The sequence below is a fragment of the Lissotriton helveticus genome, chromosome 12 (genome assembly GCF_964261635.1).
Source record: "Lissotriton helveticus chromosome 12, aLisHel1.1, whole genome shotgun sequence".
Lineage (NCBI taxonomy): Eukaryota > Metazoa > Chordata > Amphibia > Caudata > Salamandridae > Lissotriton > Lissotriton helveticus.
In genome coordinates this window covers 402743564-402771046 of record NC_136073.1, presented here as the reverse complement: position 1 = coordinate 402771046, position 27483 = coordinate 402743564, and the positions used below count along the sequence as shown (strand labels likewise).

The 27483-nt window shown below is 46.5% G+C and overlaps 1 protein-coding gene across 4 annotated transcripts in view; it reads right to left on the bottom strand.

Annotated features, from left to right (window-relative positions):
• CYLD (CYLD lysine 63 deubiquitinase) overlaps positions 1 to 27483 on the bottom strand; it is a 491869-nt gene that overhangs the window by 189990 nt on the left and 274396 nt on the right. For all 4 annotated transcript variants that reach the window (XM_078670509.1, XM_078670506.1, XM_078670508.1 and 1 more), the window contains one exon: positions 1345 to 1510. In XM_078670509.1, coding sequence (XP_078526635.1) covers positions 1345 to 1510 — 166 coding nt within the window. The remainder of the gene's footprint in view (positions 1 to 1344; positions 1511 to 27483) is intronic.

Here is a 27483-nt window from a genome sequence, read left to right as displayed (position 1 = left end):
AGAGTAATACCCCTCCCACTGCGGGCAAATAAAGGAGACTGCGGACTACACGAGTAAAATAACAACAGCAGTTTGGGATCTCTAGAATGAACCGTAATATTTTCCTTGTTGAACCCACTACATAATAATTCCTCTCAATTTTGCACAGGGTAAGCCTGCACATGGAATAGCTCGGTAGAAAGGATAAGAAGTAGGGGTGATAGTGGCACACAGTTTTCTTTGTTGGTGCTTGTGAAATAAACATGAAATGAAGAGAACATTTTGATTAAGTGTTAGGTAACTTTCTTTTAAAAATCTGAGTTTTCGCTGTTGCTGTAAAGTCGCCTAAATAACAACTCTTTGCTACAGCAAACACATTAGCTTTGCCCTACAATGCTGGACAATTTCAGCCTCACTATAGGTGCATTGTAATTCCTATTGGAGGGGCCCCCTCGAAATTACGAGAGCAATTGGAGCAAAGATAATCTGGTCTTTTCCACTATAGAAGCAGCACAAATCTCTAGATGAAACTTCGTGAAAATGAGAAATAAGCATGGGACTTTGGTGTCATATTGAAAATTCCCCGTTACCCCACAGCTTCTCAGGTAGAAACTTGTGGTCCACTGGTATTTTGTAATCCCTACCACGGTCCATCCAAGAGCCCTGGTATCCATGAAGAAAGGTGGAGTGGGGTGGAAAGATACCAGGCTAATTTATGGCCATCTTGTCCCTTTGTAATTTTTCAGACTGTAATATGTAATATGTAAATGTAATTGCATTTATATATCGCTTACTACACCGGATGTGGAGCTGGAGTGCTTTTAGGCGAGTAGTACTCTACTACGGAACCCAAAGATGATTAGTGGTGAATTAATATAGGGAGATATGAAATTAATTTGAGCAGTGGACACGTGAGTTTGTAATTTGGACTGAAAAAGGATAGTGGAGGCGCTTGCTACACCTGATGAGGTATTGAAGCGCTTTCCGGTGGGGAGCATGCTACTTCGCAACCCAAGCAAGATTAGTGGGGAATTAGTATAGGGAAATATGTGAAACTGTGATATGTAAAACTGCCATTAGACACCACAGTTGAAATAATGTATAAAACCTTTGTACACATAAGCTGTATGCTTTCACATTTATAGGATGGATGGTCCTTTTAACAATAAATAGAACAACCAGGCGCATTATTGTAACTATGTCTTTACATTGGAGAGTAATACCCATAATAATAGTGGTTATTTTATGTTTGACTTAAGGAAAAAATAAATAAAGGGAATATGTAGATGGAATGAAAGCTGGTTAAGGTGAAACTGTGTGTTGTGACAAACTGCACCTAAAAATCTCTACAGAACAATTGCTTACCTAGAGAGTTGCAGCGTTCAATCTGGTTGGAAACTGGCTGCAGAGATGCAAACCTGGAATCAGGTCTGCAGCTTTTGAGCTTCACAAACAGAGCCTTCTTAGGGGCGCAGGTAAAGAAACGAGTTCCTTTAAATGTGCCATCTGTACATCCCGCACACTCGTCTTCCTAAAAGAGGGCACAGAAAAAGTCATATGATTTTACTGACCAGTAAAAAAAACTATATACCCATGAGGTCATAAACACTAAAAATGCCCAAATTACTTCTAAAAAATGAAGGGGGATGTCAGGTGTTGTGGCACTCACGAAGCAACATGGTGATTCGAAACTTGGGCTGCTGCTTATCCTTTGCAGGTAGAGCAATCTAAATTACCAGGGTACCATGTGTTAAATTCGATTAATCATGCTGAGGTTAATCGCGGGTGATCTCGGGCTAATGAATTTCAAAATCCTATCTTTAAATGTATTTTCTCCCCAAATATAAATAATTCGGTGATTTGCTTTGCAGATACACACATTATATCTATCTATCTATCTATCTATATATATAGACACTTTTTTTTTTACATGGGGCGCGAGAGGGGGAAATTTCAGAAACCAGCCATTCCCTTTAACCTAATACATTACCTCAACCTAGACTTTAACGGATTCCTTTTCCCATAAATTAACCATAGCTCTCACCCATTTCCACAGTTACTAAATGTAGTAAAATCCTGTCTGTTTTTACATCTTATATTTGTTTACCATACTATATGTATTTTATCCCATGATTTTGGTTCCTGTAATAAATACGTCATCAATTGTCATTTCCAAAGGGAGACAGGTAATGTTTGAGACAATAACTGACATAAAGGAATCTGTCCCTTTCAGACAGACACCATTCCATTTAACCTTTATTTATACCTGCACTGTGTTACTCCCGTTAACTGAGGTGATGGCAGATGAATTCTTTTATTTGTTATTACGTAGTTTAAATGATGAGTTCGCCTCACAAGTGATCCTGAAAAAGAACAGCATTCTATGTAGGTGTATAATTACGTTGCCAGGCTGGGGTCATCACCTCCAAAGTTCCCCACCATTCCGCTCTTAGAGGATGCTGGAACCAGATGGCTGGGCATGGCAAGGTTACAATAATTCTGCCCCTTTATTGTTCTTGCTCTCTTTATTCAGTGTAGAGGATAGAAACTGAGATGGATCATTTATGTCCTATACAGCAACTTTTTTAGGAAGGTCCAAGATGCCCACTTCAAGATTCTCAGACCTTGCTGGTCCCAACGTTGCTCTTTTATCCTTTACCACGTCTGCTGCTGCTGCAAAGGCTTGATGATGCTCCCACCGGAAAAAGACGCCCTGGTACTCGACTTCCGACATGGGACAACTCATGAATGGCTCCTGCTCTTCCACAGCATCGCCTGGTCCTCACAGCTGCAGCAACAAGGTCACCGTCATCACTCTGCATCTTCAGTCATCGGTGGTCATTGCTCTTCAGTACCTCCGGGTCACATCCGAGTGGCATAGACTCTGTCCCCTCTGCTTGCAGGTAATTCTCTTCAAGAATCAATCCTTTGATTCTACGGGACTCTTCCACCTTCTTTGCCAGCAGCACCTTTCCTGAAGTCCTCCACTGTGGTCTACGGCGGTTTCCGACGTCACTTCGCACCTACCTATGCACCAGACTTCCTTGGTATAGGTATCCTGGTTCCTGGGGTATTCACGGATGGGGTGACTCCACAACCTTCTGTCTTCCATGGGGTTTCTTCAGGGTCAACTGGGAAGGGTCTTCTTCTAGTAAACTACAACCATGCCTTTCCCATTGACTAGCGTGGAGTATGTTGCTGTGTTTCTCCCCTGCACACAGCCTCCCTAGGGTTCCTGGGTACTAACCTCGAGTGGTTCTTTGTGTCGCCAGCTCTTATGAGTCTCCTGGTCCAAGTCCCGACTTCGATTGCAGTTCGCATTCCGCTTGTTTAGTATGTGGTTTAGTCTCCCCCTGGAGACCACTGCGTGTATTTGTGCTTACTTACCTGTTTACAATTGAAGTATTGTGTGTATTGTGTTGATTTTTCTGGGTAGGAGATATAGCAATGTGTTAGTAGCTGTGTATAATAAATATACTTATTTTTTATAATTACACTGTGTGGTTCTTTTTTGTTTAACCTACACATTATGATTAGTTGTGGTAAAACAAGCTGCTTAACACTCCTTCTGGAGTAAGCCTGAAGGCTGCTCTCCACAGCTACCAATTAGAGGGATTTCTATGATTGTCAAAGACCTCTAAAATCACTATAAGGGTTGTCTGGATTAGTGCAAGGTGCTTCACTTAAATAAGTGTGCACCATACCATATACTAAGCCAGCCTCCTATGTTGGGCAAATGTAGAAAAGTAGAATTGGCTGATAAAAAATCTTTTACACTGCCCCGCAAGGCATTGGTGAGCCAAAGACAAAGCAAACAAAAGGACATCCAATGGTACACAATGTACAGTGGTCTGCTAAAGGAAATACTGTGATTGGTCAGCCATCACATCTTCTGCAATGGGCTTTGAGATTTGGATGGCCTAGATGCTGGCCCCCACTGGGATTTCAGGTTCCACTGCAGGGCTCTTAGGGGCCACTTGGCATAGCTGACAAGGAGAATTCATGAAGCTAAGAGACCAAGAAGACTCCAGACCACCCTCACCAGAAGCAAGCCTGAAACACTGGGACCATTGCCAGAATGTCTCTGACTCATTAAGGCAGAGAAAAAACCTTGAACTCCACTGTGTCCAGGATTTCCCTAATGAGTGGAAGCTTCTTTGATGAAGTCAGGTGGGATTTTGGCTCATTTTGGTGAACAACCAAGATGTTAAGTGCTCTGCCTTTATTTGGAGATGGGCCACTATTGACTGCGGAAAGACAGTCTTCAGCAGCCAGTCATCGAGGTACGGGGTTACCCAACTCCTAACCTCCAAAGATGGGCATAGGTGAAGTCAAATAGGAGCATGGTCTTGTCCCACTTTGAACCACAGGTAAAACAGTTGACTGTAGGGTAGGTATATGAAAATATTTGCCCTGCAAGTCCCAGGACCCATCTCCCGAGTCCAGTGCAGAATGGATCTGAGCCAATACAAGTATTTTGAACTTGTCCTTTTGCAGGAAGGCATTCAGGGGTTCAATGTCCAGGATAGGCCTCAAGAAAACCCAGTCCTTTTTAGAGTGAGGAAAGAGTAGGAATAACAACATGTGCCTTTCTCCGAATCCTGTACCCACTGTAAGGCACCCTTGGACAGTAAAATACGTAACACCTGCAGCAGGATGGAGAGATAATCCTCCGAAACTTCATCTGGTGTGGAAGGAATATGGGGTGGGAAGGAGAGAAAAGGTAGGGCGTAGCCATTTTGAACAATCTGGAAGAGCCATCTGTCTGATGTGATGAACTGTGAACCTGGGAGGATGTGCAAAATTCTGCATCCCCACACATAGGCGCCAGCCACATGGAGCAAACTAAAGTAACTTTTTGACTGTTGTAGCAGGGAAAGAGGCACTTAAGAACTGGTGTGTGATGTATGCCACTACTGCATCCACTGCCACAAAATAACTGGGTTGTAGGCTGCATCACTGGCTGGTAAGACTGTTGATACCTATAGGTCAATAGCCCCTAAATTGGTGGTACTGATGAGGAAATTGGGTCACAGAGGTCAACAGCAAAAGGAAAGCAATTTGGGCTTATTTTCCTTTAAGCATTCTGCAACAGAGCCCGCCTTCTCTACAGAGAGGTGAGACCCAGCAAAGGGCATGTTCATCAGTGATGCCTGCACATCACCAGAAAATCTTTGATCCAGAAATCTATCTAGGCCCACACGGAGGTCTCCTTCACTATGTCCTGCCCATCATGGATTGTCTGAGTCAAAGAAGCCATAAGGTGTTCCATAATCTTACTGGCCATGTCCCATAGGTCATAAATATATCGATCCAGGCAGACTGGGTTTCGGTATCTCAGAGGCAGCCTGACAGAGGAAAACATTTCCTTGCCAAAGGCATCAATCTATTGGGATTCCCTATCCGAGGGACAGGTCAGAAATGAATTAGTATTCAGCGAGCTGGTCCAAGTCTGTACAAGACTCTTGGATTATTGTGTTTGCAGAGAATGTCACCTGGCCACCTGTTGACTAACAAATGAGCAAGAACATGATTTTCACTAGGTGGCCATCAAGGTATCCATACGTTCATCAGTGAACGGAAGGAAGGATCCAGAATTTGCTGGACGAGAGTGCAAAATCTCAGTCAAAACATTCAGGTTTGGGGGGCGTGGCTAGCGGCCAAGCATGGCGGCTGCTTGAAAGAGGAGCTCCCGGAGCACTGAGGCTCGTTTAATGAATCCGGATACTTAATCCGTCACATCGCCACCTGAAGGGGCAGAACCCAAGACCAGGGTACAACCGGCATCAACTGAACTGATCCTGACCAAAATCCGACACCAGGAACTGGTCCGGAAGCGGAGAGAAAAAGAGGGGCCTGTTACCGCTGCTGCAGCACCGACCTGAATTGACTGAGAACCCAGGCGGAAGTGAAGGCCGGACGGAGGAAGGAGTCGGCGATTGTCCGGTCTGCCGCTGGGTGAGGGGCACGAGCCGCGCTCTGAAAGACAGCGGGAGCGGAGAACGCAGTCCAGACCCCGCGATAATTATCCTGATTTGCTGGGGCGAAAGCGAGGTACGAACAACCCCGTGAACGAAGACGAGGTGCGGTCATAAACGCAGACTTAGAGTACTGAAGGATCATAGATCCTTCAAATAGCATGGCAGAGAAAGATACACTCTCTTTTAGCGAGAGTCATATTCAGTCTCTCATTGCCTCTTCACCGTTTGGGTCTATTTCGTTAAGTACCACTGCTAAGCAACAGAACGAGTCTGAAAAATTGACAAGACTTTGTAAAAAACACGTGAGAACTGAACTTCACGGTTATTTCTTTCTGAAACATCTACAGGGTGGAACTATTCCCTGGGGACTCCAGGTAAAAAACACACCTGTTATTTTCGTGGAGGACGCTGAATACAAAAAGGGATTCAGCTATATTAATACTAAATGTAGCCGAGACTTGATGGTTCACACTATCGAGACGGCACAGAGGATATGCGCAAAAGAATTGGAGGTAATAGAGGAGTTGACGAAAGCCATAGCTGAGAACCCGGCAGTTACTGATGCAAAGACTCTTCTTGACAAAATACAAAAGGACATACAGGTGTTTAAGGATATCACGATCAATACTAAAAGTTTAAAATACGAGAAGGATAGTAAATCCTTTAAAATAGAACAAGTGTATCCTTTCCTAAAAGAGGATTACTATACCCAGGCCGAGTCACGCAGGGCATTGTACGATTACCAAGGTAGATCTAGAAATCGTTTCACTACCTTCTCCGAGACCTCGTCATCTGATTCATCAGACCAAGACCAAAGGGGCAATAATTCACGCAAACAGGTCTCTTTTTTAGAGAGGGGCCAGCAGGGAAGAACAAAACCCAAAGCCCCTTGGCAAATGCGAACACGCAAACGCTTCTACCAATCCTAAATAAACCTAATGTGGTGGTCAATCTATCAGATCGGGTATTGACAAGGCATGAAGAATCCTTATTGAATTTAGGCTTAAAATGTGTTCCTTGTAAGCGAACGGATTTTACCACACTGAAAATAGAAACCTTGGACTTTTGCAGGAAATTAAGGCTTAAAGCATTTTTTCATAACCAACCAGCTTCTGAAAATACAGAGACAACAGGATTGAGGAACAAATCTAAATTTGTTCCTCATCAAAATATTCCCAAGCAGATATTAGCATTTGAGCAGATTATGCTTTCTTCTATTAATAAAATGGAAGCAACTAAAAAGTATGTGCCGCCAAATATCAGTAAGGGAGAGATACATGCAATACAAAGTCTTAAGGAAGACCCCTCCCTTGTCATAAAACAGGCAGATAAGGGGGGAGCAGTCGTGATCTGGCCACGCGACAAATATGTCGCTGAAGGACTCAAACAGGTCAACAATACCACTTGGTATCGAGCTCTAACTGAGGATCCCACAAAGCAGATCCAAGGATTGATTACCGAAGTGTTAACGCAAGGAAAAGAGGAAGGTTTCTTGGGTATTAAAGAATTAGATTTTTTTAATAAAAAATTCCCGCGAGTACCGGTATTATACCTACTCCCCAAGATACATAAAAACCTAGCAGAACCACCAGGGCGCCCGATTGTGTCGGGCTGTGATTCCTGTCTGGAGCCAATATCCAAATACGTGGATTTCTTTTTAAAGCCCTTTTTGACGGAGGTAAATTCGTATCTCAGAGATACCACAGATGTTTTAACGAAAGTTGAAGGAATCAATTTTGACCCATCTCAACACATAATGGCAACCATGGACGTTACGTCCCTGTACACACAAATTCCCCAAGAAGAAGCATTGGAGGTAATTGAGTTGTTTTTAGACAAAAGAGAAAGGCCACATAGGGTACCCACTGCATTCATTTTAAACCTTGCAGCAATAGCATTAAAAAAAGAACTATTTTACATTCAATGACCGGTTCTATATGCAAATCAAGGGCACTGCCATGGGGTGTCCTTATGCCCCAGAACTGGCAGTGCTCTGCATGGCCCAGTATGAGTCCTTGTTTGTAGAGAATAATAATCCATACAAGGCCAACATCATTCAATGGTGGCGTTACATAGACGACGTCTGGCTCCTGTGGCAGGGGGGCCAGACCGAGCTCTTGGCGTTCCATGACTGGATTAACAACAGACATAGCGACATTAAATTCTCTATTGAGACAAGTACCTTGAAAATGGCATTTTTAGATGTCGAGGTCACATGCGAGGATGGAAAATTGAAAACATCCTTATATAAGAAACCAACCGACAAAAATACGATATTGCATCACAAAAGTTACCATCCCAGAAGCTTGAGGGCCAATTTGCCATACGGGCAAATGTTACGCATCCGGAGAAATTGCTCCGAGATAGAGGACTATGACCATCATGCCCAGGCCTTCTGTAATGAAATGATCCATAGAGGGTACCCACGAAAACTTTTGATTAATTCGTACAAAAGGGCTAGGTTCACTCCTCGTGAAACCTTACTACAAACTAAAGAGAAGAAGGAACTAGACCAATTGGTATGCGTCACCACCTTTGGACCTGACACGCATAAGTTGAGACAAGCGGTCCTCAAAAATTGGCACCTCTTGGAAGGCCTGGAATGCCCCTTTCCGCGCCCCATTTTCGCATATAAGAAAAATCAGAGTTTGGGACAACAAATCGTAAGAGCGGACCTTCCGAAGTCCCAACCGAAACATGATCTGCTTGCGTTATGGGACATGAAACCAATAGAAGGACACCATCGGTGCGGGAATTGTGTCTCATGCAACAGCACTATTGAGGGAAATGAGTTCCAACATCGAGGGGTCAAGTGGAAACACTTTGGCTTTTCTAACTGTAAAACCAAAAATGTAGTTTACGTTATTATTTGCCCTTGCCCTAGGATCTACATAGGCAAAACTAACCAGCAGGTGAACCTCCGAATAGGACAACATAGGTCAAGGATTAAAAACAAAATACTCACAGAGCCTATGGTTGAACATTTCGTCGAAATGTCACATAGTGAGAATGAATTCAGGTGGTCTGTCCTTCACACAATGAGCAACGTACACCGCCCTGGCGACATTGAGAGGATGCTACTTGAGAAGGAAGCATACCTCATTTTGAAATTTAATTGTATAACCACTGGCCTAAACAATATGTCAGAATTGTCAAGAATCTGAGACTTTGCGTCATACTGCTGTGGCTTTTCTGCTAAGGCATAAGATTCTGTCAGCCTTTATGCTACATTCAAGTTTGGGCAATAATTGCATCATTGAATTCTAATTGTTTTAAGATTGCTGCTAAAAACACACACTTGCCTCCCATTTTTTTGTAAATACTGGGAGAAACTGCAGAACTCCGACCTGCAACTCACACATACGTTTTCAAGGTGTTTATTAAAAACATACTACAGTTCCCAGAATACATTGGGCCAGAGAGTAACTCCTTCATACTTTGGCAGTATGGCCGCCGGCTTCACAAACAGACAAGCGATCGACTGAGAAGCAACGCGCACCGCGGCGCACACAAACTGACTGCTGAGGCAGGTAATGTTTCACACACGGCCGCGCGGGCCGTTGTTTACTTTAATTCCCCATAAGCCCATTAACCGCGAAGATTTTGACAAGTCGTTTCTCCCTTCAGAGAACGATTGAATTCATTATTAATATCGGAACACGCAAGCAGTAAAGAGAAGGCGATTCCGAGATATACACAGCCCCGGACGGGGCTATTAGACGGGGGGCGAGAGGCGGAGCCTCGTGCAGTAACATCAGAGGTATGTGAGCCTCCGGCATCTACTGTCCAAAGTTGAATGATTTTCTTTATGATAAAAATACCTGTGGACTTACAAGTGTATTGCCTAAATAGGTACACGTGGCAACATTTACTGGATAGACGAAGCTGTTGACCGCGACCAAAACGGTGTACACTACAGGTATGAGAAGTAGAGATTTGGATTCTAGCACCTTGTGGTCCTTGAATACATAATGGGTTGGTAAAGGCAAGTTGTGTGTTGTTTTATTAGGATTGAAAGAAAAAGAAAAAGATATTCCTCCGCCCCTCCTTGCATCGCAAGTTTGCTCAGATTAAGGTATGATTTCCCCAATTACAATAATGGGTTGAAAATGTGCCCCACGACGATGCCCTAGAAATATGAACAAATTGTTGTTCATTTCTCAGATTTGTTCGCGGATAAAGTTGCCCCTGTTGAGACCGGAAGGACTGCCTTCATTCCTGGTCAACTACATAACAACACACAGGTACATTTATCCCTTACCCGAATGGTGGTTTTTAAGATAAGAGGCGAATAGGTTGTATTAAAACTTCGTTTTTTGCATCCTAACAGAAAGATAACAGAGCCCTGATGATGGTTTGGACATCAATGGGCCGAACTTGAAACGCGTCGGCAAAATCCAGCAAGAGCTAATTGTATCATTTAGTGTGGTGTAAGATAACAGTGACACATGCATGTATGCTCTTGTGATGAAACAACTCTTTCCATGTTATTGAATTTGGATCAATGAAATAGTTTTATGCAATGTGAAATTGCTGCATTGCAATCTGTATGATTCATTGGATGTATTATTGATGTTATTTGTTTTGGAGAAATTTCTATAATATGTTTTGTGGTAGGCTGTAATTTTGCATGATTGTTAGTAACTGTTTGTCTTGTGTATTTCCTTTCTGCTATTTGTAATAATTTTTGAAAAATATGAGTAAGAGGTAAAAATAAATATACCGGACTAGATTTAATAAATTTTCATTTGGTCCTTTACTAAAAGTAAATTGAGAAGGGGGCAATTTCTTGTGTGCTACTGCGGTGAAGAACGGCAGGTCGCAAATACAGCAGCCGAGACGCAGGGTACGGACACGGCACTGCGCCGCCATTACATTGCCGCCTCGTGCGCCCCAGGGCTGGCTCTACCTACATTCAGGGTCTCTCGATAGTAAGGGAGGCAGGCGGTGCTTAACAGGGCGCTACCTGGAGATCCTGACACAGCCAACAGGATACAGTCAGGAATACATACTGTCACAGCCCCAACTGCACAATTATCGGAGATCCAAGCTCCTTGCCGGGCACCACTGTTGAGGGGCGCAGTGCGCGCGGTGAGGTCGCAGAGAGGCAGACGGCACGCAACCTAAATCTCCATCCGTACTATTCAGGTGAGCGAGCAGCCCGACACGACACCCACCACAAGCAAGAGCCGGGGGGGTGACACTGTGGCAGCCCTGCAGCGGCGAAAAGGGTGCCAGGCCACGGAAGTATCGCTTGATAGACGCAGGACCACGCCATCCCCAGACCAGAACAGCACGTTGGGAAATCCTGGGCACCGCCATCTTCAACGCCGGAACAACGCGTGGTGCCACAGTGTCCGAGTACCACCAGACAGCCGCTCTCTGTAACTGTAATATTATGGCCGTGGTGGGTGCGCGAAACCGTGACAGGCCTCCCCCGTGTTGAGACACCGCAGGGGGTGCTAAGCGCCGGGGAGCGCATTGAGGAGCTCTAACGCTGCCGCCTTTTGCACCAGTGCCCCGTATACATACCTACAGCCTGGTACAGTCGGTCGACATGGCGGGAAGAGGACCGAGAAACATGTCAGCGCAAACAAAACTTGATAAATATGCGTATGAAAAAAAAGACAACCACTCATCGACCGGCGGCTGCGCGTCCTTGAGCAAAGGTCAAGACACAGAAGGAAGCAAAAACGTGACGCTGGAAGATATTATGAAAACCCTCTCTAATGTTCAAACAACAGTGGGGACTATCTCCACTGATATCAATTTACTGCGTACCGATTCCCGCAAAATGACAGAACGGGTGGCACAGGTGGAGGTTGTGACAAAATTACTGGTGGAGGACACTTCGGAACTGCGGTCGCAATGGAACGCATGGAGACGGTCACCAAACAACTACAAGCGAAGCTGGACGACCAGGAAGGGCGGTCACGAAGGAACAATATTCGAATCCTAGGCATTCCGGAAAGCAGAGGGTAAAAGAGCCATGGATCTATACGTCGAGGACCTCATAAAAACCAAACTGCAGCCCAAAGGACTTTCCCATTTCTTCTCGGTAGAACGAGCACACAGAGTGCCTGGTGGAACGCCAAAGCCGGGCGCCGCACCACGACCAGTCTTAGCTCGTATATTCAACTTTAGGGACGGAGATGCGATACTGCAGGCTGCAAGAGTCTCACCGCCCATCAAACTTCAGAACTCCACGCTAGCCTTCTTCCCGGACTACGCGGCGGAAGTGGCCAGACGCCGGAAAACCTTCTCTGAGGTGAAAAAGGCACTTCGAGCACAGGAGCTGCCATATTCCATGCTATTCCCAGCGAAGTTACGAATCGTGGCGGACGGGAAGACGTGGTTCTTTGACACTCCGGAAGTCGCATAGGACTGGCTCGATGGATGGAGATTAGTGAAGGGGCCCCGCCGATCCAACAGAGGACGTCGAAACCAGCAAGCCGAGACACGAGAGGAGCAGCACCGGGAGGGGCCGGCACCTCAAGAGAGGACATCAGAGGCGGGATCGGAGGATGGGAGACACCCACCCGACCCCCTAACTCTCCGCGACAACGTTGAATAGACAAGATGTATCTCGGCAACCAGAAATTGTGCCCCTTGGACTCACGGTTGGGGGAAGACGAGTAATTGGACTGAGCCGTTTGTGCTCAGGGACTCTTAACCCCCACGAGCAAGTAAGGTGGTTTGGGGTGGGATTAAGCACTCTGCACAGTTGGGGAAGCGGGCAGTGTTATGTCCATGGAGCAGGGAAGCAGGGAGGGGGGAAGTGGGGGGAGTTTTAGTTTTGTTGGTTTTGGTTCAAGTTACACACACTAAGGCGCACCATGTCACATCCTACATATGCAGATCCACGGGTGACACCAGACGTATGACACCGCAACTAATGCAACCATCAGACACGCTCATAAGACCACACGGAGACCACTGAGGGCATGCCGCGCTCCATGGCGGTGCCCCCCCTTCGACTACTCACATGGAATGTTAGGGGATTGGGGGATAAAATTAAGAGGGGATTGGTCCTGCAAGCAATCAAACGCCAGGGGCCCGCGCTAGTGTTGTTACAGGAGACACACCTCACGGGGACAGCGTGTCGTGCACTCGATAGACGAGGATACAAAATGGCGGCACACGCAGAGTTTACAGCGGGGTCACGGGGGACGGGTATCCTGGTGAAGAACACTTCCCCCTTCATCGTTCTACAGCACAAGGTGGATGATCAAGGCCGCTTTGCGGCTGTTCATGGGCAGTGGGAGGGTAGACTCATGAATGTGGTGTCCGTGTACATTCCCCCAGCCCTACACTCCATGGCATTGCCGGCGCTGTGAGAGTTTCTGCTGAACCTCCCGACAGGGGACACAATCATAGGAGGGGATTTTAATGCTATTGCAGACCCAACGCTAGACACATTTCCCGTCAGAACACGCGCGTTGGGCTCCTCTGCCCTACCGGGTTTCATGGAGGCATTGGGTTTGATAGATGCCTGGCGCCATATCCACCCAACGGCAAAGCAATACACGTATCTCTCTCCGGTACACAATAGCCTGTCCAATTTAGACTATTTTCTACTCCTTGGTGATGGGATGAGAGGCGTGGACACCATAGACATACTGCCAAGGGGAATTTCCGACCACTCTCCTGTATTGCTATCCCTCTCCACTAAAGAAAAAAACGTGCGAGAATTTACCCTATATATCCCAATTATCTCTTGGTCCCCCAGATCAAAAAAGACCTTAAATCTGCAACCAAATACTACTTCGCAGAAAACGCAACGTCGGTATCTTCCCCATCGATTCTGTGGGAAGCATATAAGGCGGTCCCACAGGGGCGAGCGATTGCGTCTCGGGACACAAGCACACATACAGGCAAAAACTCTTAGAGCTGGAACTGGCACTCCCAACAGCTGACACGGCACACACGGCTGACCCCACGACAGAAACTGCACACACATTGAAATTGCACCAGCAACAGTACAGTGACCACCTCAAGTCGCAAGTCAGGGACAACATATCCAACACGGCACATAGGGTCTACGACATCGGGGACATGGCGGGGAAAATGTTGGCATGGCTGGACAAAAGTAGAGGGAGTAGCAGAGGTATACAGCACCTACATACTCGTGAAAGGGAGCTACAAACACACCCAGAGGATATAGTGCGCACCCTGGCGGAACATTTTCAGGATGTATACACCCCAGCCCAGGCAGTCACGGCACAGGCGGCGAGGGCTTCCCTTGACGGCATAGACATCCCCACACTTCCGCCGGAAGCGGCGCAAGAGCTAGAGTCAGATCTGACGGGAGAAGAAATACAACGAGCAATCCAAGAGATCCAATCTGGAAAAGCGATGGGCCCTAATGGGATACCCATAGAATGGTATAAAATCATGTCGGAGACCCTTATTGAGCCCCTACGGGCAATGTACATGGACAGCCTTGAGAGGGCGGAGCTCCCATTAGACCAACGTACCGCTACGATAGTGGCCATACCAAAACCCGGGAAGCCACCGGCAGAATGCTCCACATATCGCCCCATCTCCCTTATTAACGTGGAAGCGAAAATTCTAGCAAAGCTGCTGGCTGCCAGACTGATGAACCACCTGCAGTTATTGATCCATCCGGATCAATCGGGCTTTATGCCCCATCGGAGCACGGCCCTCAATCTCAGGCGGGTGCACGGAGTGATGGCGCGAGCCAACTCCATGTCAGAGGCGGCAGTGATCCTTTCTCTGGACGCCAAGATGGCGTTTGATCTGGTGGAATGGGAAAACCTCTTTGCTGTCCTGACCCGTATGGGCTTTGGCCCCAAATATATTTCCTGGATCAGACTCCTCTATACCAAGCCTGTTGCTCAAGTTACCGCCAACGGTCACATCTCACAAACATTCCCTCTGGCACGGGGAACTCGACAGGGCTGCCCCCTATCCCCCTTGCTCTTTGCCTTGGTATTGGAGCCACTGGTGATACTGATCAGAACAACACCATTGCTGAAGGGGATAGACTGGAAGGAAGGATGGGAGGACCGTGTGTCCCTTTATGCCGACAACATGCTGATTTACTTAACGAATCCCAATAGGGGCATCCCGGCGCTCTTAACACTATGTGACACGCACGGGAAGACGTTGGGGTACACACTGAACTGGGCAAAGTCAGTGACTTACGTGTTGAAGGGGCCGAGGCCGGTACTACCATCGGGATGCCAACTTGAACTGACAATGGGCTCCTTTAAGTATCTGTGCATCCATATCACAGATAGCGCCCCAGACTTTTTTGTCAAAAATCTGAAACCCCCCTTGGAACGTCTCCGAACAGATGTCAAGCACTGGGCGAGTCTGCCGCTGACCCTCCTTGGACGCGCGGCACTGTACAAAATGATGGCGCTACCAAGATTTTTGTACGCCCTGAAGAATACACCATACCTGGTCGCACCGCGTTATTTTAAACAAGTAAGAGCGCTGGTCTCCGCCCTGCTGTGGAGTAATGGGCCGGTGCGCATCGCACATGACAAATTAACTAGAAGCTGGTACAAGGGAGGTATCGCCTTGCCAGACATACATTTATACTACTGGGCGGCGCAACTCAAAATTGTAAATCAGTGGATGCATGCGCCGAGATGACCCTGCATATAGAGCCGACTGGGCACAGCTAGGAACAGACTGTATGCTAGCACCGCTATACAATAAACAGCAGGTCGCGCGACTGGTGGGGCCCGCAAAACACACGGTCACGTTATGGCACGCAGCGCAGGCGAAGCTGGGATGGAAGGGGAAAATTACCAAACTAACCCCCCTCTGGGACACGACGGTTCTGGGGCGACTGAGACATAGTAAAGGATTTGCGCAGTGGGACAGTATTGGTATCTCCACGGTGGGAGATTTGTGGGAGAAAGACACTGCGATCACGTTCGCGCAGCTCCAGCAACAATACGGATTAGGCCAGAACGAAACGTATAGGTTAATTCAAATCAAGCACTCGCTATTACAGGCGATACCACGGGGCAGCGAGGTGCCAGATTCCTCCCCACTGGAGGACAGATTACTTACTGACTATATGCAGCAGGGAGCTACCTCACTCACGTACAAGAAACTGATCAATAATCTAAAGGACCCCACATTGGCGTTACGAGAGAAATGGGTGGGTGATGTAGGCGATATTGATGATTCAGAGTGGAATGAGGCGCTGGCATCCCCGAAAGAGGTGGGCATTTCGGCGAAATTCAGATTAGTACAACTCAAAATCCTACATCGCATTTACTACACACGATGCATGCTGCACAAGATACACAGAGCGCCGACCCCCTTCTGTCTTTGCGGCTGTGGGGAGGAAGGTACACTGTTCCACACGCTTTGGGACTGCCCCCACATAGTAGAATTTTGGCATCAAGTCATGCGTACTATCTCACAGACACTCCAAGTTTCTCTCATCCCTGAACCGCGCAAATGCCTATTAAACATCTGGGAACCGAACGATCTGACTAGATATGAACTCATATGGGCCACATTGGCAGTCATGGTAGCTAAAAGAGACATTGCACAAAAATGGGGGGCTTCAGAACCACCCACAGCATCCATGTGGAGTAGGAACATTGACTTGTTAATGCTCACGGAGAGAGCAGTGTATGTGCTTAGGGCCTGCCCCCGAAAAATGAACAAGGTGTGGTCCGCTTGGAATGTGTACAGAGGAGAGCTGTGTGATCCCTTACCAGAGGATGACGAAGTAAGCTCAGAAGAAGACGAGGAAGATGTCTAGAGGGTGTGGGTGGGTAATGCAGCTCAGTAGAAGAATTAGGTGTAACAACGGGATTGTGATTTGGCACGTGGTTTAACCACAGCATGCGAAGATGTAAATCAGTGGACAGAAACAGACATGGCAATAACCGCTGAGTGTGAGTATTTATCTTGGCCACAGTTTTGAGTTATGGTTGATGACACAGATATAATACAGTAAAAAAGTTAAGACCGGACAGCAGATACAAGCGAATTGGAGGAGGACATGTGGAAAATGGTTGAAAATGCGCCGCCGGACCCCAGGGTTGTCGGCCACACGGCTGTGTACTATCGACCAGTTTTAGTCATGAGTAGGTTTGATGCGGCCGGCCCAGTGGGTTGTAGGCCCTGACATGTATCTCTCACCTCTGCGTATACATTCAATAAAGGTCTTAAAAAAAAAAACATTCAGGTTTGCCTCAATGAAGGACAGCTGAAATGTTAGTACCTCGAGATGCCCTCTGAACCAGCAATGCAAATGCAACACTTTTTTCTGTTGTTAGCCCATGTGGCGAGTAACGCTCTGTTTCAGGAGAGAAATCAAGCCGACTGGTGTTGTATATACCAAGGTATCATTAGTATAATGAGAAGGGAATAAGGCATCTTCCTCATTATCGCCATCAGTATCCTGCTGTGCAACTTCTTCTGGCATAGGATAGAGGTGAGAACTAAAAACAAAATGGAGCTTCTGCTTATACATGTGTTGCTGCAGAGGTACTAGATTAGAATCAGGCTGCACGACAACTGGTTGCTGTTTTAGGATTTCAGAGGATGACATAGGTCGAGCTCAGGCAGACATAATCTCAGGACCTTACATGAGTGTCGGCACAGGGTCATCAACTGGTGCTGGTTGCATCATGGGGCGGCAGAGACTGGTGTGGATTTTGGGGCCATAGTGAAAGTCTATACCGAGTTAGAAGAGGCCTGGTAATGGGTTCCACAGGGAAAAATGGTGCTACAGGAGGGCCTGTTGGTGATAAACCAACTGGAGGCCAAAGGTGTACAAGAGGAATCCGAAAACACACAGATTTGCATCATGGCCTCCTTGAAGGCCTTGATATGCTGCAGGGGTTGACGATGGCCCAGGGAACTCGGGGGACATCGGAATCAACTGAGAAATTGCTCTGTGTATAGTGATCGAACAGGAGTGTCTCAGATCTTGATGGCATTCCACCTTTACCCTGACTTCAGAGTGGCAATGTGGTTGACTCCGCTTTGCTTTCTTATGCTTGGAGTTTGAATTTCCTTAAGAATTCAAGTGTGGAGTGGAATAACTACGACTTAGAACAGGAGCGAGATGAGACCATATTTTCATATGTTCTACGATGTACAAATTCATCTCCTGGTCTCAAAATGTCTTCGGGTGCATAAAGGCATATTTGTCACATGACTTAGGGCCATATGTATCAAGCACTAATGCATTCGTGCAAAATGGTATATATCAAAGAAATCTGTGTGCAAAATAAGGAATCAAAAAATGTGCGATTCCTTATTTTGCGATTGTATTTAAGGAATCGCAAATTTTGCGATTCCTTAAATGTAATGTATGAAGCATAACAAAAATGCAAATTGGCCTTAAGGAATCGCAAATTACCACCAACTTCAAGTTGGTGGTAATTTGTGAATTCCTTGAAAAATGCTCTATTTTGCATTTTTCAAAGTGCAATGTGAGGCACATACATGCCCTTAGGGCATGTATGTGCACCACATGTGCACCCATGTTGATTTCAGGGGTGCAACAGGGTGTCCTTTGGAAGCCCCTGCACCCTTGAAATTATTCTCAATTTGCGATTCCCAAATTGCGAATCGCAAATTGAGAATAACTTCCCATTCATTCCTATGGGCCTCCTGGCCCATTGAAATGAATGGGAAAGTATTCCTTAATTGCGGTTCGCAATTTGCTAATCGCAATTAAGGAATACTAAGAAATCGCTAAAAAATTGCGATTTTGTACATACGTCCCTATTTGCGATTTCTAAAAAATCGCTATTTGAGAATCGCAAATCAGGTTGATGATACATATGGCCCTTAGGATTTTGGCTGGAAGCCAAGGCACCAAGGACACACCTCATGAAGGTCTTTGACCAATATCTGCTTGCGGCAAATGCAGCTTAGCTTGAATCCTGTCTTTTTCAGTGATGACTTAGTTCACTGGCAAACTGTCATATAAGTACTAGGAGTCGCAGGAAGATGGACAAATATGGGAGCAAAGCTCCGTATCTATGCCAGAAGACACGGGATGAAAGGAAGCAATGTCAACATGTAGTGGTAGCGCTTATATGAGAATCATCTGTCACTTCGGTAATGCCTTTTCTGGTGGATACAGTATATGCCTGTGGATTCCACACCTTTTGAAGGACCCATTGCGCAGCATTCCACGGAAACCTTTTGTCATAGCTCTCCCATGTCGGCAAGGATGTCACAATGGCACGGCTCTCCTCGTGACTCCATAAGAAAACCTCGCTGGCGTGCTGACGTCAGTTCCACCCATTTTTTCCATGCCTTTGATGCGAACGGGTAAACCGAAAATATTTCACCAGTATACGCAGTATACAAAATATGCACATACTATTTAAGAAGAAAGGAAAACTGGAAGTTCTAAAACATAGACATTTCCAAGCGACAAGCATCATGGAATTCCAATGCAAACAAATACAAGACTGTTATACCCAAAATTCTTTTCAGCATAAAGTAGGTAGACAACGGGGTGGCGGGTGGGTCAGTGAGGAATCCACAGGCAGATACTATCCCCGCCAGAAAAAGTATTACCGAAGGTAAGTAACTTGTTCTTCTGATGGATACATCTACCTGTGGATTCCTTTTGAATTGAATCCCCAAGCAGTCCCGCTTCCGGTAGAGGGTGTCCACCTACCTATACCAAAAAGTCCGTCAGCACAGAACGTGCAAAATGGCCGTCCTTCCTCACCTTCGAATCTAAGCAGTAATGCTTTGCAAAAGTGTGGGGGAGGCCCAAGTTGCCACCTTGCAGATGTCTACCACAGGGACACCTCTAGCCAAAGCAGAAGACGACTTAAGTCTGCTGGAATGGGCTTGAATACCTATAGGAGGCTCCTTCTTGGCAAAGTCATAGCAGATCTTGATGCAGACGATGATCCACCTAGACAGCGTTCGCTTGTAGACAGCCTTGCCCTTAATTTTTCCCACGTATCCAATGAAGAGTTGGTCATTCAGCCTGAAGTCTTGAGACCTATCCAGGTAGAAGCTGACCACCCTCGTGGGGTCCAGGCCGTGAAGTATCTCCTCCTCCTTAGAAGGGTGAGGGGGGGATAGAAGGTGGGTAGAGAGATTGATTGCCCTAGGTGGAAATGAGTGACCACCTTACAAAGGAAAGCAGCTCTGGTCCTAAGAACCATCTTACCTCCATGAATAGATGTGAAAGGAGGCTTAGAACTAAGAGCCTGCAGTTCACTAACTCTCCTAAGTAATCACAACCAGAAAAATTGTCTTCAATGACAGGAGCCTCAACAGACAACTGTGCAGAGGCTCAAAGGGAGACCCCATCAGGAAAGTAAGAACTACATTTAAATCCCACTGAGGCATGATAAATGGAGTGCGAGGAAACCTGTTAATGAGACCCTTAGGAAACTCATGACTATAGGAGACTTAAACAAAGAGGGCTGGTCTGGTAAGCAAAGAAAGGCTGACAAGGTAGACAAGTAGCCCTTAACAGTTGCCATAGCACAACCCTGTTGAGCCAAAGAAAGGGCGAAACTCAGAATATCAGATAAATGGGCCTGCAATGGATCAATTGACCTCACTCCACACCACCTAACAAACTTGGCCCACCTACCAGAATAGACAGATTTGGTGGAGTGTCTTCTGGCCGATAAAATAACAGCCACCACATCCGGTGGGAGAAAGAGAAAACTCAGGTTTCCCGTTCTATCTCCATGCATGAAGGTGAGGACTCTGGAGGTGGGGGTATAGAACTTGCCACTGAGACTGCAAGAGGAGGTCTGCCCCGAGAGGGAGACGGAGCAGAGGGTGCGATCAGAGATGAAGGAGGTCTGTGTACCACACCCTTCTTGGCCAATCCAGGGCGATCAATATGACCTGGGCAAGATCTTGGCGAATCTCCCTTAGAACCAGAGGAATCAAGGGTAAAGAAGGGAATGCCCCCTGCATCAGATACTGGAGACTGCAGAACGACTGGCAATGTGTGTTATCGTGAGTGACAAACAGTTCCAACTGAGGAAATACCCTCATCCTGAAAATTTGAGGGACCACCTCCTGAAGAAGATGCCACTCATGATCGGCCGAGTATTGCCGACTGAGAGTGTCCACAAGCACATTCAGCACCCTGGTTAGATGATTTGCAATCACGCAAATCTGATGGTTCTGAGCCCAGGACCTGAGTCGCAGAGCCTCTCTGCAGAGACGATATGACCCTACTTCTCCCTGTTTGTTGGTGTACCACATCGCGGTAGTGTTGTCCGTAAGGACCAGGACTGAATGGCAGCGAAGAAAGGCTTTAAGAGCAAAACGTATCACCCGCAATTCCAGAAGATTGATGTGAAGCAATCTCTCCTCTGGAGACCAATGACCCTTGATCTCAAGATCCCCCAGATGAGCATCCCACCCCAGAGTGGAAGCATCTGTTATCACTGTGGCCACCGGACAAGGACGTTGAAACGGCTTACCTTGAGAGAGGTTGCTTGAAACAAACCACCATAACAGATCCGCTGCAGTGTCTCTGGAGATTCTGACCACCTCCCTGAGATCTACGCAAGTGTTGAAACCACTGCCTGCGGAGGCACCACTGGAGTGCCCTCATGTGCCAGCTTGCATGGTTGACCAAAAGTATGAAGGAAGCAAACAGACCCAGCAGGCGCAAAACCTTCATGACTGGAACAGCCACTCCATCTTGAAACATTGGGATGATAGCATGGATGTCTAGGATCCTCAAAGAGACTGGAAAGCACGACTCAGAGTAGTATTCAGTACTGCCCCTATGAACAGGTTGCGCTGAGAAGGCATCAGGTGAGATTTGGGTACATTTATCGAAAAACCCAAGTCGAATAACAGTTGAGTTGTTACCTGCAGATGATGCAGCACCATCTCTGGGGACTTTGCCGTGAGCAGGCAGTCATCTAGATAGGGGAAAATAGGAATCCCCAACCTTCTGATATGCGCTGCCACCATCGCCATCACCTTTGTGAAGACATGTGGTGCGGATGTAAGACCGAACGAAAGAACCACAAACTGATAATGTTAAGACCCCACCGTAAAACAGAGATACTTCCGATGCAACTTCAGGATGGGAATGTGAAAATACGCATCTTGTAAATCGATGGACACCATCCAGTCTTCCTGCTACAGCACCAGGAGAACCTGAGCTAGGGTTAACATCTTGAACTTCTCCTGCTTGAGGTAAAAATTAAAGATTCTAAGGTCTAGGAACGGCCTCAATCGCCCATTGTTTTTGAGGATCAGGAAATACCGAGAGTAGCATACCCGACCCCTTTCCTGCTTCGGAACAACCGCTATCGCTCCTTTCTGTAACAAAGACTGGACCTCTTGCTGCAGAAGCAACAGATGGTCCTCCGAACACCAGCTCTGGCGAGGAGGGAAAGGAGGGGGAAACTCCTGGAAAAGAAGGGCGTACCCATTTTCTACATGATTTAAAACCCACAGATCTGACTTACCAGATTTCCAACTTTGTAGAAAATAGGACACCGGATCTCTCACGGATCCAACATGCTCTAAAATGGGGGATCTACGGCTGCTTTCCGGTGTAGACAGTTTGGGTGAGAGGAGAGGGAGAGGAATGGAGAATTGATGGCGAGCAGCTCCCCACAGACGACCTCTACCCTTCCCTCTGAATGTTCTGTACAGCGGATTCATCTGCTAATGCTGCTGCTGCCGGGCCCGAAGAAGGAGGCCACTTCCCAAAACCCCAAAATCTTCAGCACCCAAAGTCCCTAGGCTGAGATTGCAAACCTAGAGACTAGCGGTAGCTCTGCTGTCTTTATAAAGCTGTAGCGCTGAGTCCGCCTTGTGAGAACAATGTGGAGATTCCATAGTAGAGCAGTGGGAATCCTTGGTGATATTACCCTTTTTAAGCCTTCCACGAAGGCCTTGATTACTGGGATGGATCGCTAAATTCAGTTCTTTGGGATTTGGGTGTCTGATTTCTCCATGGCTATGTGTGAGGAGACTGGAGTTTAGGAGTAGTTTCTGATGTGGAACTAGTGACAGCTCCAACAGGGTGGTGTACCATGGTTGACAAGCCTATGTGAGAGCTACCAGATTTGGATGATAGATGTTTGCCTGAGCTTCCGAACCACCCACGGACTGAGCGGGAGAGACAGAAAAGCATAGGCAAAGGCCAGGAGGCAGAGGTGGTGCCGACGCCTTATGTTTTTTCAAGATAGTCTGTGGGGGCAAGGGGTCCTGCATTCTTACGTCACTTTGACCCTGCAGCAGTTCTTCGGTGTCTAGGTCAATCTCGCGTTCTGAGCCTGAATCTTGTTCGGAAAAGGCTTCCTCCTCCTCTGCCCACGATGCCTCTATATCTTCTTGGCTGGTGTCTTCACCGAAGATGTCTGGCGTGTCGTTGATGCTTTGACGCTGCACTTCCAGATGTCAAGCCTGACGATCGCGAAGAGTCTTCTTTGATCGAAAAGATCTGCAAAGTCACAATTTTCTTCTTTGTGCTCAGGTGACAAGCACAAGTTGCACACTTCATGTGAGTCGGTGCGCGGATACTTCATATGGCAGCAAGGACAGAATTTAAACGGAGTCAGATCCATCGACGGAGAGATAGCCTTGAAGGCCGTCCACAGAGCTTTCCAATAGAAAGTCGATTCCGATGTCGAAAACGATACGCGGAGAAGTGGGAACGCGTAGGGAAACAATACCTTCGAGGTAGGGAGGATTGCGCGTCAAGAGGAACCCGAAAAACGATTTTGAACCGGAGCGCAGCAATATACATCCGAAACCGATGGTGGAAAAAAATTATCTAACAATGGAGTCGATGACCATGCGCACTATCACCGAAAGGAGGAGTCACCTTACCTCGGGACTAGATTAGACTTCTTCGAAGAAAAACAACTTGCAAATACCCAGACCCAACACTAGATGGCAGGAGTATGCAAAGCATGTTTATCTGCAGCACACATGCCTCGAAATATATATATATTTTCCATCCGCAAGCATACTCCGACTTGGCAGAAGGATGCCTGGCTGCCAAAATAATATTACAGACTTCGGGAGGAAGGTCAAATGCTGTAAACTGCCACCGCTGAATCTCCAAGCAGGAAGGATCCTCCCGATGGGGAAGCCGGAATAGAGGATTTATGCTCAGTTGGAGAAACTCGGGATACTAGACTTTCCGTGCAGAGTCTGGGGCCACAGGGATGAATTGGGCCTGGTCGGTCCTGATCTTCTTGAGAACTCTGTGCAGGAGCGGTATGGGCAGAAAGGCGTAAAGAAGGCTTGAGCTCCACTCAAGATGAAAAGAGTATCCAAGCTAGAGGCATCTTGGTAACTCCAGCGCTGGTGACATTGCGCATTCTTGGCAGAGGCTAACCAATGTAACCAAGATTCTCTCCCCACTGTTGAAAGTGACCTTGCCCCAACTCCGGGAGATGCCACTCGTGATTAGCTAGGCATTGACAGCTGAGTTTGTCCTCTCTGGCATTGAGCGAACCTGCCAGATGTTGAACCACCAGGGATATCACCTGGTTTTTCAGTCAAGTCTGGAGACGCAGAGCCTCTTGACAAAGAGTCCACAACCCCACCCTGCCCTGTTTGTTGCAGTATCACATGGTGGTGGTTTTGTCTGTGAACACTTGTACTAGTCTCCCATTGATGGAAGAAAGAAAGGCTTTCAATGCCAAACAAATCACTCGGAGCACCAGCAGGTTGAATGTCGAGTCCGGATTTGGCCCGAGATCAGAGTCCTCTGATCTCCACCTCTCCCAGGTGGCCGCCACATCCCAGGAGTGATCAAACAACAGTGAGCAACGGCTTGCTGTATTCCACTCGCTACTTGTGACCGACAACTTCGGAGATAATAGAGCCCTTTACTCCCTTGTTGGAATTCTGCACGACCTCAACTAACTCTGTGGTTGTAGCCAGATCATTTCTTATAGAATCTTCATACTCCGGCGATAGCTGACACTAACCTCTATGGACATCCATATGAGAGTTTTTTAACGCAAGACGTTAGATTACGGACATTTGCCATCGTTCTCTATGACCACCGCCTGCCCTGAACTAAAGTCACAGGATTAGCACAGACTGCCTCTGTTTGCCTTTGAAAGGGTTCTACTCGAAACGACCGAATTACATATCATTTGGCTTAAGATTACTTTGGTCTTTTTATACAGTATACAATTGTCCTGAAGATGGTCTCGCAAAGTCACATGTAGGAGACCGAAACGTCGACCTTCACCTCATCCATCTTCTGTTTCACTCAGACTTGTATTGATTCTGGATAGGTGCATTTAGGTTCTGTTGTGTCAACTGTCAATGTATTTTATGTTTGACCTACAGCCCTATTTGTTTCTGAATTAATTTTATCTGTATACAATTCTTGACCCTTCAATTCTCTGATAAATCTCTTTTTTGATACACCTTGGTGTTTGTTATTTATGTTTTGTGTTCTTTATATTTTATTCATGATTACATATCAGTTATTCGATTGGTAATGAATTAAATTCACAAAGGGATTATTCATTCATCCTATTAAGTGTATCCAAATTTCTAATTGTCATTTAAACAAATTCCCTTGACGGCACTTTTACCTTTTACATCCCATGAGTGACGCATCTTTCACTACTAGAGGAGTCTGCCTGTGACCCAATCGTGGTTTGTAAGCAACCACTGCAAATCCTGCGTAGTTCCCTACGCAATATAGACCATGTTGAAGAGGTTCCCCTGTTGCTGCGCCCACTGGAACTTCAGGTCCCGTCGCATATGCCATCTGGCATTTAGGATGGAGTAGGCCATGAGGCCCAGCAGCCACAGAGTCATTCTCACTGAATCCAGGATACAGACTGAAACATCAGTATCTCAGCCAGAATATCCTGAACTTGCCACTTAGGAGGACAGGCCTGAAACTGCACTGTGTCCAGAACAGCTTTGACGACAGCCTGGGTTGAGTCCACCTTCAACAGCCTGTCGTTAGGCTAGGGGAAGACTGATACCCCTGATCAGCGCAGATGAGCTACAACCGCTGCCATCACCTTGGTGAACACCCGAGGGGTGCTGGTAAGGTCATAGGGGAGCAGGGTGAATTGAAACTGCTCGTGGTCTACCATAAACCACAGGTAGCGCCAATAAGCAGGCAGTGTGGGAATATGGAAATAGGAGTCTTGCAAGTCCAATGCTACCATCCAGTCTCCCAGTTTCAGGGAAGACGGGACCTGAGCCAATGTGAGCATATTGAACTTTTCCTTTTTGAGGAAGTAGTTGAGGGCTTATAGATCTAGGATAGAAGGAAGGCCCTTGTCAATTTTCAGGACCACAAAGAAGCAGGAAAAACAACCACACAGTCTACTTCTTGTGCCGGAACCCTCTCTATGGCTCCCTTGGCAAAGAAAGGCATAAATTCCTCTTGAAGCACAATAAGATGATCCTCTGTCAGCCGGTCATAAGATGGAGGGAGGGGCAGTCTTGAAGGGGAAGAAGTAGCCCTGTAGTGTGTTTATCTAGTTACCTGTATCAATATTCCTATTCTTTGCCTGGTCCGGTTATAAATCAATAATATCCCTACAACGGCACAGAAACACGTTTCATAAATTAGTCATAACGCATGCTGTCACATTAAGCAAGCACTATTCCTCCAGCTCCCTAGAAAGCACACCGAGTTCTTAAACAAAAACCAAGCCTCCAGCAACCTGGGAAATCCCCGCCTGCTATTGTTTTGATTTGTTCGAGAACTCCTGTAAAGCACTGTAAGAACGATCAGTTCTTAGTGACATCTTTATTGACGTCTTATGTCCATCCTTACGTCAAACCCGGCACCTTTCAGGTATAAATATACCAACGCTGCCTTAAGCAAAGACACGGTGGTGGTGAACCTGGAGCAGCGACTACTTGCCGGAGAGCCCAGCTGGTGCGAGAGCCCACGGACGCTGCCCCAGCCTTTTGACGCGCTGAGAGAGACGCTGTATTTTCTCTTGCCGAGAAATCCAGCCTCCGGCGTTTCCAGCTTGCCCTTGCGGGTGACTGGGATACCGAGTCCTGAGAGAGAGATACCAGCCCTCCTGCCTTCTATTACCCAGGTACTGAACTGATTAAACCCTTACAGAAAATTCTTGAGTCAGATTCTTGGCAAAACAAACTCAACTTAAACTGCTACTTACTTACTCCCTCCCACGTATTAGGCTTAGGTCAGGTACACCGGGGTAGGCGTAGTTAGAAGCACCAGTTGAGTACGATTAGTCAATGTATATATGTATGTATATATTTTATCCATTTTAAAGTATCATATGGCTAAGAAACCATATCCATGCTTTTACAGTATTATTTCATAATCCTGCTTTTACTATATGCATTCTACTTAACCCTAAGTATTGCAATTGTAGCGATTCATTTCTCTTGTATGAGAAAAGAGACTGCTCAATAAATAACACCTTTTATTGAAAACGCCCGTCTCTTCTTTTTCTCTGCAATCTGGTGAAACTAAGTACACACGTATTGACTGAGTAAAATAGCTGTCTTTTGTTTTCACACGACTCTAGAGATACACTCTTAATCAGGGAGAGCAAAGTTGTCATGT